The following is a 20,751-nucleotide window of genomic DNA, read 5'->3' on the forward strand; positions in this document are numbered from 1 at the left end:
GTGATAAGCTTATATCTAATTCACATAATATACACAATTATCTATTCTAACTTTATTAGTGCTCAAAGGCATAACGAAAAACCTTAAAAAAATTAAAAATCTAAATCATATCTATTCAGTCGTAAAAGGAATTAAAAAGCCCTTATAATATTTACGAATTTTGTGGTTTGACTACTTTGTTTGTTAATTTATGCTGTTTGGTTGACCGAGCGAAGCGAGTGAGATGGTAAGGTTTACCAATCAATTAGTAAGCAAGTAATTATGAGTGTTTGTAACCTATCGATATAGAGCGGTAACTATCGACCTATAAACCTTTGGTCTGATTTTGATGAAATTTAAAATGTATGTAGGATCTGTCAATAGAATCGTTTTAGTTTGTAGGGCATCAAAATCGGCCAAGTAGTTGTGAGATATGTATTCACAATTTCGTAAAAACAATTCTGTGTGAGGTCTTAGTTCGCGGCGACCTACTAGTTTCACTAGTACTAGATAGACTATTACAAATTTATACACAAAGACTTTACTAAAACGAGACATTGTTTGTATATGCGCTCATCAATCTTTTTAAATCTTCATAAAAAATCTATTTCGGTGCCCCAAATTCGCGTACAAACCTATGTATTTACATATGTAACCTTTGCACAGTACGAAATTTACGATTCCTACAAAGCAAAATTCTTTCCCTTAGGCCACTTTCGAAACTCAATAACGGCCTCTGTGGCGCAGCGGTAGTACGCTTGTCTGCGACACCAGAGGGCCCGGGTTCGAATCCCGGTCAGGGAATGATGAGAATTTTTTTTTTTCTGATTGGCCTGGGTCTTGGATGTTTATCTATATACATAAGTATTTATTATTAAATATAGTATCGTTGAGTTAGTATCTCGTAACACAAGTCTACTCACTCGTATCGTAACACGAGGCTAACTCATTCTGTATAATTTGTCCCGTATATTTTATTGGTCACGATATCATCTAAGATTATCTTACTCCCATTCCTTCATTACTTTATCCCAATCTTCATCAGATATAAACGGTTTATCTATACAGTTGATCATATACTCGCCACAATACAAGCACTCGCTAGCCACTATATCGTCTATTTCATTCTTCAGCAGTTCCCTCAGGGGTAGACCGCTCGAAGTCCTAGTGTTGAGCTCTATGGCAGGCAACACCGAGAGGCGGGTTTGGATGTCTTGAAGCTTGTTGCGACGAGCGGGGCCTGAAGAACATACATACATACAATACATATAGTCACGTCTATATCCCTGGCGGGGAAGAGAGAGCCAGCAGTCTTGAAAAGACTGATAGGCCACGTTCAGGTTTTTGGCTTGATGATAGAATTGAGATTCAAATTGTGACAGGTTGCTAGCCCATCGCCTAAAATAACAATCCCAAATTTGTAACCCTATCCCTTAGTCGCCTTTTACGACATCCATGGGAATGAGAAGGAGCGAGAAAAAGAAAAGGCAACAATAAAAAAAAGAATACGACATTCTTTTTTTTTTTGTATTGGTGCCTTTTTTTGGTGTCTATTTTTTATATACATATAGATATAATATACAAATATTGCTAGTTTAAACGTATAGGATTTACCTAGTATAGGCTGTATCTCCGCCAGCAAACAGTCGCTGTGGAACTTGTGCCCGCACGGGAACAGGTAGAACGGCCGCAGCAACAAAGTGATCTCGCACAGACAGCACTCGTCCGTCACCGACACGTGAACGCTGCGGTTGCGGAACGATTGGATTTCGGAACGCACCTGTGAATGAGAGGCAATGGTATTTATTTATTTATTTGGAAGACCAACAACCGTTTACAAAAAATAGCGTCACATATGTAAAACAAATGGTCAATTATAGGTCCTCACAGATACAAAACACTAATACAATAAAAAAAGGAACATCAATCTCTAAACAATCAACAATAACAATTTATGAGTTATTTAATAACAGTAACAGTTCATTTGTCGGCCTCTGTGGCGCAGCGGTAATACGCTTGTCTGTGACATCGGAGGTCCCGGGTTCAAATCACGGTCAGGGTATAATGAGAAAAGAACTTTTTCTGATTGGCCTGGGTCTTGGATACTTATAGAGATAAACTCTAAAGTATTTATTATAAAATAAAATATAGTATCGTTGAGTTAGTATCTCGTAACACAAGTCTCAAAGAACTTACTTCGAGGTAAACTCAATCAGTGTAATTTGTCCTAAAAATAATAAAAATAAAAATAAATGGTAATACAATTACTTGTAATATGTAGCCTCTGCCTACCTCTTCGGGAGTGTATGTATGATACAATGATGGAGAAGCGAAGTATGCAGGGATAGTGTTGAGATTCAAATTTAAGAAATTAAAATTGGTGCCGGGAACCACACAGCACCAATAAAATTTTATGTATGTAATTTTAATTCAAAACTTTGTAAACTCACTAATTCCGCGGATTTCGTGGCCTCTTCCATCTCTGCTTTTAATTCTTCGATTTGATTGTTGTATTCCTGAAAATGAAGGATACAAGTTAAATTTAGGAACGGGAGGAGATACACAATTAATACGATTTAAAAATACGGCCAGAGGTCAGGTCAAGTGTAGACCTAAGACCTAAACCGTCAAACTTTCATGAGGATGCTCCGACGATGTATGTTAGAGGTTCAATTTATGCTCCAATCTTGCGCGATTCAGACTCTTCGTTGCTATTGGTTGACAGCGTAGCGTTCTTCGCTGTGATTGGCAGTTGGTGTCGCGCGACAACTTTATACCTGCAATGACTGACAGATGGGCTCCCTGAAGTGGTCTATGGTGACCACGTCGCTGAAGAACGGCAGCAGATCCTCGATCTTGATGAGCGGACACTCGTGGAGGAAGCTCATCGCTTCACCCAGGTCTTGGTTCTTGGTGATCACGTGTTCCGCTGAAATAGAGACGTATGGCCTTGAGCATAAAATTTTAAATAGAAGAAGAAGAAAATATCCTTTTTTTTATATACCTTATTCTCTTTAGAACTTTAGAGATAAAACATAAGTCTTGCCAACGTTTGTGAATAAGCCTGCTGGACGGAATATTGGTGAATATCTCTTAGTGCCACCCTAAACAACTTAAGGAACCTATGTACTTACCAAATTTCAAATCAATAGACACAGCGGTTTGGCATATGCTTAACATACAAACATAATAATGACGTCTATTATATCCTTTACGAAGTAAACAGAGCCAACAGTCTAAAAGGTCACGTTCAGCTGTATGGCTCTATAATGGAGTTGAGATTCAAATAGTGACAGGTTGCTAGCCCAACGCCTAAAAGAACAATCTTTCTTTGATTGACCGGCGCACGTTATGCCAACGGCATGGCATGCATACAACCAACATGAAATAGAATAGATTTACTTTAAAAATTGACTACTAGGTCACATTACTTAAACCACATTATTATTCTTACTGACGTCACATCACTTAAATCTAATGAAATCTAAATCCTGAACGAATGCAAATTGTCAATATAATAAAAAAAAATTGTGTTTAATGAATACCGCTCACCAATATGTCGCCACAACGATCGTTGCAGCTGGATGTCTTCGGGCTGGTCTGCCACCGACTTGGCGAGCGGCAGCGACACTTGAAGAGCCAGCTCCACCGCAGCCTGCCACAGTGACAGCAGAGCTGACAGTTTTACGCAGGCTTCCGTAAGGTTCTTCTCGCGACACAGTCTGAAACGATTTGCGGCCAAGTGGTTGACATGCCTCTTGTTTTTTCCAAGGTAACATAAGTTATATAATATAACTAGCCGTCCCGGCAAACGTTGTTTTGCCATATTAATATTTTTTAAGTAATTTCTAGTTAAAAAAGTTCGTTAAGGGTGGACAACCCTTATCACTAAGGGGTATGAAAGACAGCCGATTCTCAGACCACAAAATTTCATGAGAATCGGTCAAGCCGTTTCGGAGGAGAACGGGCCCGAACATTGGGACACGAGAATTTTATATACGAGTATAAGATGTTTGTAACTAGTAAAAGTGTTATTGGCTAATTTTCCAGGTGAAAAACATGACCACCCCTATGATTTTGGCGTCAGAAACATGCCTCATGCACATTAGTTTGATTGCTAACCGACGTTCTCACTTACGGAGAGAGAAAACAGCGTAGAGAAACCTGCATTTTCTTAAATTATCTGATCAGTTAAGCCATACACTAACATTACAGAGCGTCAGTGGTCGAATTTGTAAGGTGCCTGGTTGAAATGCACAAAAAGGCACATGTTCGAATCGTACATCACCAATGACTATTTTCCAAGTCATGTAAATTAGTTTGAATACTAACCGATGCTCTTACGGTGAGGGAGATAATACATCGAGAGGAAACTTACACATTCAGGCAACTGGACGTGTAACCATGATCGATCAAATACGGGTTAGGTTCCTCTGCAAAGGTTGCGGAGATTAGCCGGGAGTCGCTTCGTGTAAAAACCTGTCTCGCCCAATCTAGGATCCATTGTCAAAGGCATACCCCGGGCTCCTCTCCTGAATGCTGGTGAAGATGTAACTGGGATTAAAGGCCAAGAGGAAGAAGATGAACATTAACAGTCTGCTTACCTCAAAGCATAATGTACATCATAGTTGACCAACACAGCGTCCGAGCCCTGTCGGTCCAGATACCTCATCAAGGCTTGGTGATCATGCTCCGAGTACAAAGTCAGCAAATAGTTGTGAATAGCTCGGTCTTTGACGTTGTAATTCTGAACCATGAACTCGAGGTACCGTATGATCTCGGATATGTGGGCTTCATCGTTCTCACAGGATAGGAACGCTGGAAGGAGCTTTGACGGAATCAGTCTTGGACCTGGAATTAATATTTAGATGTCGCAATCTTCTATCAAATTTTAATAACTTATAGCTGTCAAGGGTTGGGTGTAAACCTGTAATAGATTAGAACCAGTGATATAAATATATATGTATGTTTGGTCGTGTGTAGAGGATGAATGAAAGCAGATTGCCTAAGCAAATATACTAGGATAGTGTGGATGGAAAGGTATGAGTGAGAACGCCTAAGTACCTTGATCAAAATAAGGACATCCTCGCAAAAGGTCAAGCTAAGAGAGTTATGAATATGAATGAAGGGAAAGAAGTATGCAGAGATCGTGGCAAGTGAAAAGATTTAGTGTCTGCGTACCCCTCTGATAAAAAAGCGTGACTTCATGTATGTATGATATAAATGCGAAAGTAGGTTTGTCATTCAATATTGTGATAAATACATATAATATGGAGGTTGTTAAAGTTTGGAGAGGCATTTTCCTAATAAGTGTTAGTGACAGTTGGCATCATCCAATAGCTTATAGATGGCGCTGCTCTTACTCAGGACTTGGCTATGTCAGCAGTATGTAAGTTTTCTTTTCCTGACGAATATAACAAAGGTTGTGCCTTGTAACGAAATATCATACCTTGAGATATCAAAGCGTTCACCGTACGCTTCGGATCTTCCTCCATCAGAACCGGAGCGAATTGATAGAACAACTCCGGCTTCCTCAACTCTTGCAATGTCTTCAACGCTTCTACATACGACTTCCTGTATATATTCTGAGCCACAACATTCTCATAGTCCTCATTCATCAACGTCAACTTGATCAAATTCTGCTTATCACCGTGAGATGACATCAAATCATATATCACCTTCTTAACATGCTGCATACATTTCGACACTTTAGGGTGCACTAAAAACACATCGAAATCACTTTGTATGCGGCTGTACTCGTCTGTATTTTCCTTCCCTGTCCTTCTTAGGAGACCGAGTTGAGACAGATATAGCTCAGTCATCCAAATAACGACCATTGAAATTAGAGTCTTATCGTCATCTTCTAAGGCATCAAATCGCTTGGACAAATATATTTGTAAGGCAGATATCTGGTCTTGCTCTAAGAATTTCAGGCATATAGTTTCGAAACTGCTTTGAGTGTCAGCATAGACCATAGCACTCTCTTCATACTTTCCTTTAGAAAAGAGTAGTTCAGCTTGTTTCACATTAATAATATCCACGTAAACGGGATTCTGCTGACAATACTCTTTAGCCAAATCGAATTGTTCCTTCTCCATATAGATCCTCCAGACATTCCTCTCTTCTTTGACCACTTTGTATCTGAACACTGTCTTTTCAGTAATCGCCCACACGGTTCTTCTTTTCACATCTTTGATAATATTCTTGAGTTTTCCATGAGCCTCTGAGAAGCGGTCTTCGTAGACACACTCTTGGTTTAGAAGGGAGACGGCTCGGATCTTGTCGGAGTACATAAGCAGAGCGTGGAACTCTGTAAGGACGAATGACAGAGGCGCCTTATCTTTGGATTCCGACTCGGGCCCGTCTTCTGGAGGGTAATTTATGAGTTCGCCTTGAGTAAATAGAGTGTTAGAGTTTTGTTGCGATGTTGGATCCAACTGCAAAAGAAGAGTTTTTTAAATATTAATTTTAGAACTATGAATTCTTCTAACTTTCTATGTTTTATTCATTATCTATTAACAGTCTTAAATATTGTTTTCTATATCTGTCTCATGTGTTTACATATAGTCTAATATACAACGAGTCTTACGTCTCTACTTCTATTAAGTGTTTTATCTTATTACAGTAAGTAAATGGTTTATTGTTCACTAAAGCAGTACATTAAAAATAGAAAACAATAGTACAGTACAAAGGCGGGCTTATCCCTTAGTGGGATCTCTTCCAGCCAACCTGATGTCGACGTATTAAGTATGACTTCTTTTTCTTTTTTAAATTTTGTGTGTGAAGTTAAGTGGACCTGCCATCTCTTACGTATGACAATAAGACATTATTAAACTCACTTGTCCATAAAAGATGCCAGGCTCTGTCAACCAGGCGAAGCTCTTCGGCGTCCCGTCTCTGTCATAATGGAACTGCAGTTTGGAGTATTTTAGTGTGGACGGTATTTCTTGGAAGCCCGTGTCCGGCATGGTGAGGTACTGGTAGAAGAGGGCCTGGAGGCTCGGCCTGCCGTCCGTGGTCACAGCATTGCCCATGAACTGGTACAATCTTGTAGGGGTTGTGATGAAGATGTAGTATTTAGTAGTGTTGGCAACGCGGTGTGATTGGATCCCGGTGATGGGCATGTCTGTGCCTTGGCCGATGTCAAAGATCTATATAATGATGAAACATATAGAAACACAAGTGCAATGATATACACGCATCAGCTTTATGTTGATATTGTATTTTAATAATAATATTTATCTTTTAATTAACATGTTCAATGCTGATATCACTTTTGTAATAACTGCCTTAACAAGATACACACTTGTTTTCAGTGAACATCCAGTTGCCTGAATGTGCAGGTTTCCTCGTGATGTTTTCCCTCACCGCTTAAGCATCAGTTAGTATCAAACTAATGTAAATGACCTTGAAAATAGTCAAGGATACATGAATGAGGTGGGATTTGAACCTGTGCCTAAATGCACATCACTTATTTTAACAGGCACTTTACCGATTCGACCAAGAAGCTCTAAGAGCTCTTAACAAATAAATAACTTGACATTTAAAATATAAATTAGGAATGTTAAGTGATAGCACTAAATAATTGAAAAAGGTAGGCAAAAAGTGAGAAGGTAACATTTATTTTTCATAATTTCTTCTACAATAGTCTAGAGGCCTTCTTGTTTATAAAAAAAGAGATAAGCAATATATTTATACTTTACCAATCCTTCAATTTCCTTGTTTCCATACAGAGGCAGGTAATTTGGCAGCTTGTGGAGAATAAAACATTTTATTGAATGTGGTGCATAGGAATCTGACCCCAGTTGGAAGTTGCTACTACTATTTGTGGCAACTTTCAATCAATGTTATGGCTTTAACAACCAGGAATGTATTACATATGAAGATGAAGATGGATCACAATATTCTTGAAAAGCTATTTACTACGTACCTGTCGCCAATACTGCTGGTTGGCCGTAAACATTTTGTCATTGTCTGCTTCTAATTCTGTCTCAATGATGTGACCTTGAGAGGTGCCCAGTAAAATCGGACCAGTTGTGATTTCAAATGTGTTCTCATTGTTCCACCCAACTTCTGTCACCTCATAAGATCGTGATTTGGTAACAGATTTCAATTTTAAACTCTTACGGTGAAGGTAAACTAATTCTGGGTTGCCGTCTTTGGTTCTTGGTGCGAATGCCATAAGAAGATGAAAGCCAAGTGGATCAAGAAATAAACCAGTCAGCTTAGTGTTCGGTTGAATATATTTTGTATATTTTATTTCTGAAATAAAAGGTTCCGTTTAATGTAATGGAACTTCAATAATGTGCTGAAAAATAATTTCAATCAATCAAAAGTTGCTGACAGATTTTGTTCCTATTGGATATTGGAAATGTTGGAAAGAAGATTTTATGAGGAAGGTTATCTATACATGTTGCCCGCGAGATGACAAGGCAGGTCGCTAATTTATAACAAAAGCATGCATTCTTTAGAAAACTGTTACAGATTAAGATAAACTATGTTGTGTTTCTCCAATAAGATATTTTGCTTTGAATTAACTACCTTCATGATGGTTTGGCATTTTCAGGTCCATCCTAAAAAGATTTCCGTTAGCCATAGCAAGCACCAGGTAGTCGCTGGCGACAGCTCCATGAGTGATCACATCAGACGGGTTGAAGTTCATCTTTTGTTTAGAAAACATTGGAGTGTTGTCTTCCGGTTGCACATTTATATACCCTGAAGAAGTCATGGTTTCCTCCACAGGTTTCGCGCGCTGCGAAACCTGGGCAGCTTGCTCGTACTGATCGAGTATCGAAGTCATGACAAACTATTGTTGTAGATACGCCCAAATTACAAAACTATATTCATCATTATGAATGTATATAATGCCAATATGTAAACACAAAGTTTAACTAGGCTAGATGAGGATATTTCATTTTAAATTCAAACATTAAATATGAAATCTAAATGTTCTCACACGTTAATAGTTTTCAGTTCCTTCTTATTAGCTTTACGATTATTAAAATTATTTTGCAATTGCCATATGAGCAACCAATTGTCAATGTCAGTTTGTCTATCAAACAAGGTAAATAAATAAAAGACGTTCCATTCCATTTTCTATAGTCTTGCATTTTCTATTATTGTACGTGTTTGCGTACCTACACTATGTGTAATATCAGAATAGATAGGTACTAATGATCAATTATTCAAATAAATCAAAAGTAAATGCTGTTTAACGATTGAGTGTGTAGCTGAAAATAAAATAAGTTCCTGCTACTTTCGTACCTACATGATATTGGGACGGAACCGGTTAATGCCAATCAATATGCCAATGTCAAACATTTTTGTCAATTTGTTAAGATACAGAATTTTAAAACTTATCGCGCTTAATATAAGACTTATTTTAATAAAACTTACAAGAATATGAAATTATTCGTAATGGTTTATTTTGAAATTCATTCTTGTTTTTTTTTCAGAAATGAAATAAATATTTTCATGTTTATAGTTTTATAGAAGTGGTATTTTAATTGGGTACTTATGAAACAGAGTTAGAACCTTATGATTAGAACCGTACTGCTTAACTTAATCGGCACGGTATAACGAAAGTGTTGTGGCGGTACTTAAATTGGGAAATAAGAAGGATTCAAACAAGTTTGGTGTGACCTTGTCCCGTTATCATTATCATACAATTACCTATCGCATTCGACTGTCGGTTGTGTGTGGATCAGTGTATGCCCTGCATTGTAGCTCTGAACTTTATGGCAAGAGACTTTTATCTGAACTTATCATGGCAAGAGGCGCACTTTTAAAATCGGCTACGACCTGTAAGTATTAATATTGAATTTTTTTGTTTGGTTAATTAGTAACAAGCAATTTTATTTAAGTAGTTGTTTTTCAATACCTACATATTATAACGCCTTTATCCCTAATGGGGTAGACAGTTTCAGTGGAGTTGAGTCTCTGATAGTGACGGGCTGCTAGCTCTTTGCATAGAAAGGAATCCAACGCTTACTAGCTTTTCCCTTTATTGACTTTTACAATTGGCATGGGAAGAGCAGCAGCTGGCACACACACTGTGTTTTCCAGTTACCAGAGAAGCATGGAAAGTTGCACTAGATTAATGTACATACACCTACTCCAGTAGTTAACTTATACAACATGCATGAGAAATGGATCAAGTGGTCCTATTCAAAGCATCAGGAACCACATGGCATTACATTAGATGCGGACAGATCTGTCAGCACAGTACTAACTTGATAAAACATAGGTATCATATTATTAAAATTGTTGATTGGCATCATATAAAATAATGGTATGTTATCTGCGTGTTTGAAACTAACCATATTATTTTTAAGTAAATACATTGCAACACTAAAGTTTAATATCAGTTATCTATCTATCCCAGTGTACAGTCGCCAAAATTCAAAAGCTGTAGCCTCACAATGCCGAGGCTTCACCACCCAGCTTACGGAGCAGCAGCAGAGTGTCCAGGACCGTGCACGCCAGTTCAGCATTGAGCACCTGAAACCCATTGCCTCGAGACTGGACACGGAGGGGCGCTTCCCTCATGGGGAGGTATATTTCATGAATTGTTTGGGATTTTAAAATACATATATAACATTAAAATGAATTTGTTCATGGTGAGGTATATTTCATGAATATTTTGTGATTTTAAAATACAAATTACATTAATATGAATTTGTTCATGGTGTATTTTGAAATACATTATTGATTGTTTCAGAAATTAAATATCTGAATATTTTTATAGATTCACAGAAGCAGTATTTTAATTATGTAGGTACTTATAAAACAAGGTTGAAACTGCATAACTTAATCAAGAATGTCACAGGCTATTCATAAGGGTAACATCACATGTGATGTAATCAAACATAAGCTTTTATCTTGGTGAAGTTAAATAAATCAAGATACTCTCATGTACAAATCCTCCACAGATAAAGAAACTAACAAACATGGGCTACATGGGAGCTACAGTCTCTGAAGAATACGGCGGCCTGGGGCTGGACTACCTGTCCCTTGCCATCATTGTGGAGGAGCTCTCCCGAGGGTGCGCCAGTACCGGCATGACACTCTCCATTCATAACTTCCTGTATGTGAACCTGGTTAATGAGAAAGGAACTCCGGAGCAGAAGGAGCAGTTCCTGAGGGATTTCACCAAAGGATCGATTGGGTGCTTCGCCTTGAGTGAGCCTGGTGAGATAGAATGAATCATTAGAACATGAGAAGATTAACTCTTCTTCCTCTCGGCTGCATCCTCACCACTCTGGAGAGGAGCCCGGGGTATGCCTTTGACAATGGATCCTGGATTGAGTGAGTCAGGTTTTACACGAAGCGACTGCCGTCTTTCTTTGCAGGGGAACCAAACCCGTATTGGATCCATGGTTATACATCCAGTTGCCTGAATGTTCTACTTCGAAAATAGTCATTGGTACATGGCCGAGGTGGGACTCGAACCTGTGCCTTTTTGCCCCACACGCATTTAAATCTTACCGATTCGACCATCGACGCTCTAACTAAAACATGACAGTTAATGCACGGATTCAAACTTGTACTATTCGACTACAGCCCATTCTCCCTAAACAACGGTTTAATGGCGCCAAAAATATGCCACGTCACTGCCAAGTTTATTTATATCAATATATTTATCTTCGTTTAGAAACAATACATTTTTTTGTGATAAGATAAACGCTACGTGTTACAGGTTACAGGGAGTTTGATAAACTATTATGCAATACCAATATTTTTTATATTTATATTTATCTGCCAGTCACGAGTACTATTGTTCTATACATACATATATACATACAAACATACATACATAATCACGTCTATATCCCTTTCGGGGTACACAGAGCCAATAGTCTTGAAAAGACTGAGAGGCCACGTTCAGCTATTTGGCTTTAAGATAGAATTGAGATCCAAATAGTGACAGGTTGCTAGCCCATACATACATAATAACGTTTATATCCTTTACGGGGTTGACAAAGCCAACAATCTTTGAAAGTCTGAAAGGTCGCGTTCAGCTGAATGGCTGAGTAATGAGATTCAGATCGTGACAGGTTGCTAACCCATCGTCTAAAAGAAAAATCCCAAGTTTATTAGCCTTATTCTTGATTGGCTTTTACATTCCGCACGAATGGACGGCAGCGGCACAAGTTTTTTCTTACTACTAAACCAGCATGGCAGCTTACTCTAGATGAATGTGCTTATTCCCTTAGGCATCTTTAACGAAATCTATGGCGATGGCAAATTAAACCATAAAGTCTGGTTAATAATATGGGAATTATTTAATGCATTACTAAGATTAATCAACAGCTTATATACTAAGGTTAATTGTGAGAAGTGGGCTAACCTCGCTGAGTACCTATGTACTACGTGTTCTACGTGAAACAATATTATTTACGGGTATGTCACGTAGGATGTAGGTGCTGCAGTGTAGTTTGTTCCGCCGCTTCTTCTATACATGCGCTTTGGAAGCGGTAGTAGTTATAATTAGATTTAAGTGATGTGACGTCAATAAGTGATACCGTGTATCCAATTTTGAAAATAAGTCTATTCTATTCTAGGTATTCCTGATACCGCAATAAAATATATGGGAAAAGGAGTGGTCCTATTCTATAGTGAGGGGATCCCCATGCGATCCTCTTATGTTTTGCTTCTAAATAGCATTAATTTGTTTAACTATTATTTGTTTCATGTATTTGTCACTATTTGAATCTCAATTCTATCATAAAGCCAAACAGTTGACCGTGTCCTTTCTGTATATTCTCAACTATTGATTAGTCTACCCCGCGAGGGATATATTCAAAATTCAAATTCAAAATTTTTATTAATTATTATAGGATACTTCTTATCGCTTAATAATTGTCAAAACGTTTGGTTTCACAACATTGGTTGACGTCAAATAAATAACTTAAAACTAAGTTTACTGCCGCTTCCAAGGCGTCAGTGCAGAAGAAGCGGTAACAAACTGCATTGCAGCATTTTCTTCAACAACGTCAACTTCACAATTATCCAAACTTAGTATAGAGACGTGTTTATATGCGTGTTAGTCATTAATGTAGTAATATTTATTTCATCCAGGCGCTGGCAGCGACGTGGCCAGCATCCAAGTGACAGCTAAACAAGATGGCGACTACTGGGTGCTGAACGGCCGCAAGAGCTGGGTGACCAGCTGTATTGAGGGTCATGCAGCCGCCGTGTTCGCCACCTTCGATCCAGCGCTGAAGCACAAGGGTCTTGCATGTGAGTGCGTTGTAAGATTCTAATCACCCTGTTGTCCAAAACTTTTCATTTGTAATTTGAACTTGAAATTTGCATTAACGAAGCTATGTTAACTGAAACTAGTAGTTCAAAGTCTACAGCCGAGAATATCAATATACTAGCTGTGCCCGCGACTTCGTCCGCGTTGAATAGTTATTTTGGGCATCATTAAAGCCCTCAAAGATGAATTATTTTCCTCGTTTTTTTTTTCACATTTTCCATCATTTCTTCGCTCGTAATAATGCAGCGTGATGTTATATAGTCTAAAGCCTTCCTCGATAAATGGTCAACACAAAAATATTTTTTTATTTTGAACCAGTAGGTCCTGAGATTAGCGCGTTCAAACAAACAAACAAACAAATTCTTCAGCTTTATAATATTAGAATAGATAGGGGTCTTAACATATTTGTTGTTGATTTTACAGGTTTCTTGGTACCATTGGACGCTGAAGGAGTATTCAGAGGCAAGAAGGAACCAATAATGGGGATCAGGTATGAAAAGTTTAATGATTCAATTATTTTTTTGATATATTTTTCGACAACTCATTTTCCAACTGTCGTTTATTATTATTATGGTATCTGTACTTATGAATGTTATCTTAATTTTATAGTACCATACGCCGAAATATCACTATATATAACTGTATCGTCTTATAGATAAATCCCTATATTTTTGTGATGAAGAAAATAAATAAATATAAATAGGTATCTATCCAAAAGCGATATTTTATCAACCTTTTTCAGGTAGGCATGAGTTTTAATTTTCTTTTAAAACACAATCGTAAAATATTATTTTTTTACTGATGCAGCTTATCATTTAGATATTATGTTTACATTTTTATTTGGTTAAGGTCAAATATATTTCGGCAATGTCAAAATTATGAATCATACGATTATCCTCTGCATGTGATAAGAAATCGATGTAATAATTTAGCGTTTACTTTGCAAAATGTACGTACGTACATACTAAACAATAGTATATATATTTTGGTGTTTGTAATTTTTTAAATAAGTTTGTTAACTTGTTGTTTTGTAATGTTGCCTAATTAGTTTACGTTCGTAAAGAATAGTGCACTTTTGACCGTGACCCTGACCCTGGATTGGGTGGGGCCATTTTTTTATATGACGCCACTCCCGTTTGACCTCCGCAACGTTTGCAAGGGAGCCTTATCCATATTACATCATGGTTACTCATCCAGTTGGCTGCAGTGTTAATTTCGATGTATTTTCACACTGTAAGAACATACATACATACATAAAATCACGCCTCTTTCCCGGAGGGGTAGGCAGAGACTACCTCTTTCCACTTGCCACGATCTCTGCATACTTCATTCGCTTCATCAACATTCATAACTCTCTTCATGCAAGCTCGGCGGTTTCGGGTTCTGACCTGACCCTTTACTAGGACGTCCTTAATTTGATTAAGATACGGTCTTCCCTCTCCGACCTTTCCCTCCACACTCTCCTTGTATATCTGATTAGTCAACCTGTTTTCATTCATTCTCTCCACATGACCGAACCATCTCAACATATACTTTAGAAAGAAAAACATCGGTTAGCAATTTAAATAATGTGCATAACTGACAATAAGAGTCATTAGCATTAATAAAATTAGCATGTAATATTTTGATTGGAGGAGAAAAAGTTGAGCAAGTGAAAGAGTTTGTATATCTAGGATCAAAGTTTACATCAGATGGCAAGTGTGATAGTGATATTGAAAGGAGAGTGAACGCGGGGAACATGGTGAATGGAGCTTTGCATGCCTTTATGAGCAGTCAGAAACTATCCAAAAAGGCTCGACTGGCTGTGCACAGGGGCGTGTTGGTCCCGACATTAATGTATGGGAGTGAAAGTTGGGTATGGCAAAAGAAGCACGAAAGCAGAATAAATGCAGTGGAAATGAGAGCGTTAAGGAGTATGTTGGGTGTGAAATTGAGTGACCGGATAAGGAACAGCGTGATAAGGGAATGTTGTGATGTGAAAGAAGATGTAGTTACAGGAATAGAAAAGGGTATGTTGAGATGGTTCGGTCATGTGGAGAGGATGAATGAAAACAGGTTGACTAAGCAGATATACAAGGAGAGTGTGGAGGGAAAGGTCGGGGTGGGAAGACCTAGACGAACATATCTTGATCAAATTAAGGACGTCCTGGTGAAGGGTCAGGTCAAAAGTGCCCGAAACCGCCGAGCTTGCATGAAGAGAGTTATGAATGTGGATGAAGCAAAGGAAGTATGCAGGGATCGTGGCAAGTGGAAAGAGGTAGTCTCTGCCTACCCCTCCGGGAAAGAGGCGTGAGTTTATGTATGTATGTATGTATGTAGAGTCATTAGTTATATCCGCGCCCGCGGTAGCATTTGAAACGGGCACTTCACCTGTTTGGAAACTTAGGCTCTTATACTATACACTTTTTCTATTGTCCTTTAAATCCAAATCTTCTTACGAGCAGAGCATATAATAAGATATAGTGCGGCCCACAGAGCGGCCACCGCTTGCGACCTAACCCTGGACCACGTCAGGATTCCGAGCAGCTACCTGGTGGGCAAGCCGGGGGACGGCTTCCGAGTGGCCATGGAGCAACTGGACCAGGCCAGGATCGGCATCGCCGCTCATGCTGTTGGTTAGTATTAAACCATCACCTAAGATCCTACCAACCTTAAGATTATCCTCGCCGAATCTGTTAGTGCACCTGTATGTTACGTCCAGTGAAGGTTTCTTTAAGATCCCTGGTGCGCACGCTGGTGGATGGCTTCCGAGTGGCCATGGAGCAACTGGACCAGGCCAGGATCGGCATCGCGGCTCATGCTGTGGGTAAGTAAGGCTATCACACCATAACCTAAAATCCTACCAACCTTAAGGTTATCCTCGCCGAATCTGTTAGTGCACCTGTATGTTACATCCAGTGAAGGTTCCTTAAAGATCCCTGGTGGGCAAGCTGGTGGATGGCTTCCGAGTGGCCATGGAGCAACTGGACCAGGCCAGGATCGGCATCGCGGCTCATGCTGTGGGTTAGTAAGGCTATTACATCACTACTCATGGCTCTATAAACCTTCTGAATCGTAGTAGGGATGCGCTCTCGTTATCTCTAACAGCGCAACGTTTCTTGACTATCTACAAAATCTCTTTAGTGTCCCATTAATGATGTAAAGGTCTACACCAAAGGCTGGTGCTGAATCCAACATCCGGCTTGTAGCTTCTTCCTCCTGGCTTTAGGCCCGGTTGCATCCTCACCTCTTTAAAGAAGAGCCCGGGGTATGCCTTTGACCATGGATCCTGGATAGGGGGAGTCAGGTTCTTACACGAAGCGACTCCCATCTGACCTCCACAACCTTTGCAGGTAAACCTAACCCGTATTGGATCCATGGTTACACATCCAGTTGCCTGAATGTGCAGGTTTCCTCACGATGTTTTCCCTCACCGTAAGAGCATCGGTAAGTATTCAAACTAATGTAAGTACATAACTTTGAAAGTAGTCATTGATACATGGCCGAGGTGGGATTTGAACCTGAATCCTTCTGCTCATCATGCATTTTAACCAGGCACCTTACCGATTCGACGACCGGCTTGTAGTTAATTTTAAATGTATAATTATTTGTTTGTAGGTATAGCCCAAGCAGCTCTAGACACAGCCATCGACTACGCAAAAGAGCGAGTGGCGTTTGGAAAGAGTCTTACCAGATTACCTTCAGTCAAGGTATGATCTTAACTGTTTAATGCCTCATTATATGCTATTATTACAGATCGGGGTCTCCTGGTACAGGCTTGCACGCTTAAAAGGAGACTCCAATCACATCCTTTTTGTATACTTTGCTTGAAGAAATAAACAATTTTGAATTTTTTTTTTTTGAATCAATACTTGTCAATAAATACATAAATTTTAAGTATTTTTCCCTTAATGGTCAGACGGGAGTCGCTTCTCGTAAATACCTGACTCACCCAATCCATGATCCCCGAACTCCTCTCCAGAGTGGCGAGGATACAATCGAGACTATAGCCAGGAGGAAGATCATTTTTTTTAAATAAAATCACGCCTCTTTCAGTAGTGGGGGTTGGTAGAAACTAGGCCTTTCCACTTGCCACGATCTGAGGTACTCTCGACTTGATCTTTAACCCAAAACAAAACGTCCCCATTTTTTCAAGGCGGCTAACATTCTGGAATTGATATTCTGAAAAAATACATTGATTTTTAATTAATTTCCAGGACCGTCTCACAGAAATGAGCGTGCTAATAGAAACAGCTCGCCTCCTTACTTATCGTGCCGCCACCGCTGTTAACACTAAGAATAGTGCTATGGCGAAGTATGTGGCGGGACGCAACGCTGTGGCGGTGTCAGATCATTGCGTGCAAATCCTAGGCGGCAGGGGACTGTCTACTAAATATGATGCCGAGAGACATTATAGGTGACTATAAGTTGTATATAAACTATGATAATAATGTCAAATAGTAGAAAATATAGTGCTATGGCGAAGTATGTAGCAGGACGCTACGCTGCGGCGGTGTACGATTCGAAATTTCGTGCAAATTCTAGGTGACAGGGGAATGTCTACTAAAAACGACGCCGAGAGATATTATAGGTGATAATAATTTAATAAGATGAGCTATAAACTGTGTTAAAAAAATAGTTAATAATACGCCACGGCGGTGTCCGGTTTTACAATTGCGTGAAAATTCTAGGTGACAGGGGACTGTCGAGAAATATCTCTTATATCTCTTACATTGTATTGAGACCATTTTTACTTACGAAGCGGAAAACATGATATTTTGTTTATTTAGATAAGGCAACATAGTTAAAGTATTACGCATTTATGAACGATTTAAACATTATTTTATTGTCGTAGGGACGCTCGTGGTACGCAGATCTACGGCGGAGTGACGGACATTCAGAAACGGCTGGTCGGACATTTCCTACTCAAAGAACACGACGCGCTTTGACGAGCGATGTAATTAATGAGCGATGTGATGCGTAGCGCGCAAGTAACTTCTAGAACGCATAATAACGAGACTTTTTTAAGAGTAATTAAGTATACAAGATTTTATAAGAAATGGGTATTTAGAGACTTGAGGAGGACAGTTACTTTTTCTTAAATTGAAAAATAATAGCGGTTTTATCCGTTATGCACTGAGGGGTGCAATGTACATACATACATATAATCACGTCTATATCCCTTGCGGGGTAGACAGAGCCAACAGTCTTAAAAGACCACGTTCAGGTGTTTGGTTTAATGATAGAATTGAGATTTAAATAGTGACAAGTTGCTAGCCTGTCGCCTAAAAAAAGAATCCCGTTTATAAGCCTATCCCTTAGTCGCCTTTTACGACATCCATGGGAAAGAGATGAAGTGGTCCTATTCTTTTTTCTATTGGTGCCGGGAACCACACGGATAGGGGTACAATGTGATTGCCCCATTAAAATAAAAAATTCTTACTTATATTTCGTTCTTTACTTAATCACGCTTCACTTAATCAATCTTCTTACTTATAATACTGACCTCCATAAGTAAATATTAACCCTTTATGTATATACCCTGTTTATAATAATAAAATTCAAACCCTGCATATCTTATTTTTTAAGTGACCGAATTATAACTTTCTTTTCTAGTCTATTTACTTTACGTAATAAGTACCTAATTTAGTTGTTGGCGAAATAATGGCAGAAATATGGGCCAAATTTTTACTTAATTTACGCTTAAATATTGAAGTCAGAAAACCTTCTTTAAAAAGAATTTTAAAAAAGAACAAGTAATTTGTACTAAGAGAAAGTCGAGAATTACTCTTCCCTGTGAAAATAGCTGAACCATGTTGATGTATTTAAATTATAGAATAAATTGTCTTTTAGAAGTAGGATATGTATGTACAATTCTGAAGTCACGTAAGACGGTTAGTGATTTGTTTATACGGTATTAAAAGTATGGCCCTTTCGTGAATTGTGTTTACTAAAGGTCTTTCCACACCACACACATCCTGTCACGTTCTCGCCTCGACTCTGGTGTTTTTATTCGTTTGTAATATCTTTATTGCATAGAAATTTACACAGTAACAAGAAAATAGTAAGTACATAGTTATAAAAGAAACAAATCACTTGCAATGGCGGACTTATCCCATGAAGTTTGGTGGTGGTGTGACCTTTATATATGGTGGTACTTTTATGTACACTGTACTGTTTACGAAAAATAACGACTGTTTTGACAGCAGGACAGAATGATACATTTGTAATTAGAGCGAAAGAGACAGACGAACAAAGTTCGTGTTTGATAGCTGTCTGTGACTTTTTTCTAGCACTAGTGTTATCGACATTCCATGTGTCATCTTTATTTCTTGGTTACAAAATGGAATTTTAAGACTAAATTTCTATGTTATCATTATTTTTATCATCTTATAAACTTTCTGCTCAATTTTGTTTATTTATTCATTGTATATCTTGAGTATGACTCTTTTTGTACTAGCGATACATATTAATTCCCTACATTCAAATTATAAGTTCATATAAGTCTTGGAGCTGACAAGGGACAATGGCCCGAAGCTTAGATATATTATGTTAAATTTTGAATCGCATGTTTGAATTGAGAAGCACCCGTGTTTTATTTGGTATGTATGCTAGGCATTGCCACTCCCGCACAGAAAAATATATATGGTCAAAAAGTTGAAAAACTTGTTATTCCTAATGTTGGTTTTGTATAAGCTTGGAATAGTTCTATTTTGAAAAAGGTTATAATTTAGTTTATAAAGCATTATAGAAAAAGTATTGATAAAAATAGATTTAAGTAATCTTCTAATAAAATATTTATTGTTATGAAATATTCTACATTGTTGAATTGTATTAAAAATATCTATTTTTATATAACTGTGTTTGAATTTTACGTATTTTCCTATAAAATTTTAAAGCATAATAAGTACTACACTACACATCGTTATGTAGCGCCAAGTAGGTAAATAATAATGGAAGGTTGATAGTTGCGTGAGGTCACGTACATTCAGTGTTTTAGTTCTATATATTATGATCAGCTTCTGTACGTTATTATGAAATATCTTATCTGGAAGTAATTTATCTAGAAATAAGTAGTGCCCTTGTACTAAATTTCTCTTTAAGTTCTATTCTTACTTTTCCTTGATGTACATACAAATATATACAATAATAATAAATAACAACTTTTATTAGGTACAACAAATCTTCATCTACAGTCACTCATAATGCATTCTTTCTAAATTCTTAAAAAAAATATGTGCCAAAAAGTCTTAAACATCAATTCAAATTGTTATTTTGATAAAAATTTAAGATTGTCTAATATAGATAGAGTAGACTCTCAACAAATGATAAATCCAGATATATCTAATTTTTCTGATTGACTAATCGCGGCATGCGGTGTCATTGTGGTCAGCCGCCCACGACACTTTGTCCGATCAATTCAATGTGGCGTTACTTTGTTGTTGCAACTGGGTGAAATTGCTCTCAATTTTATCAAGACCCTTTGAAGTCTGAAGGCATTAGTGGCGGATACTTTTAACGTTCTATTGTTT

The 20,751-nt window shown here is 38.1% G+C and overlaps 2 protein-coding genes across 5 annotated transcripts; one reads left to right on the forward strand and one right to left on the reverse strand.

Annotated features, from left to right (window-relative positions):
- Nucleotides 1-255: 255 nt before the first annotated feature.
- Nucleotides 256-8,997, reverse strand: LOC106142692 (vacuolar protein sorting-associated protein 18 homolog). The gene is made up of 10 exons (XM_013344561.2): nt 8,521-8,997; nt 7,910-8,241; nt 6,819-7,130; nt 5,429-6,416; nt 4,584-4,830; nt 3,532-3,701; nt 2,757-2,908; nt 2,430-2,495; nt 1,594-1,759; nt 256-1,219 (listed from the first exon to the last, which is right to left on the reverse strand). Exons 1-10 carry the CDS (start codon nt 8,777-8,779, stop codon nt 984-986), a joined length of 2,928 nt encoding a protein of 975 aa, XP_013200015.1. The 5' UTR covers nt 8,780-8,997; the 3' UTR covers nt 256-983.
- Nucleotides 8,998-9,438: 441 nt separating this feature from the next.
- Nucleotides 9,439-20,077, forward strand: LOC106142644 (short-chain specific acyl-CoA dehydrogenase, mitochondrial). 4 transcript variants are annotated; one of them, XM_060947109.1, is made up of 10 exons: nt 9,439-9,782; nt 10,364-10,533; nt 10,911-11,169; nt 13,060-13,221; nt 13,664-13,730; nt 15,704-15,824; nt 16,016-16,046; nt 16,838-16,929; nt 17,437-17,636; nt 18,075-20,077. In XM_060947109.1, exons 1-10 carry the CDS (start codon nt 9,746-9,748, stop codon nt 18,166-18,168), a joined length of 1,233 nt encoding a protein of 410 aa, XP_060803092.1. In that variant the 5' UTR covers nt 9,439-9,745; the 3' UTR covers nt 18,169-20,077. The 4 variants fall into 4 exon arrangements, 3 of the variants coding, with proteins under 3 accessions (XP_060803092.1, XP_013199942.1, XP_013199944.1); XR_009657099.1 differs by lacking the exon at nt 16,016-16,046 and having other exon boundaries at nt 9,440-9,782; nt 15,704-15,855; nt 18,075-19,175; nt 19,426-20,077; XM_013344488.2 differs by lacking the exon at nt 16,016-16,046 and having other exon boundaries at nt 9,440-9,782; nt 15,704-15,855.
- The last annotated feature ends 674 nt before the right edge of the window (nt 20,078-20,751 follow it).

Source organism: Amyelois transitella, chromosome 12 (genome assembly GCF_032362555.1).
Source record: "Amyelois transitella isolate CPQ chromosome 12, ilAmyTran1.1, whole genome shotgun sequence".
In the NCBI taxonomy this organism is placed as follows: domain Eukaryota; kingdom Metazoa; phylum Arthropoda; class Insecta; order Lepidoptera; family Pyralidae; genus Amyelois; species Amyelois transitella.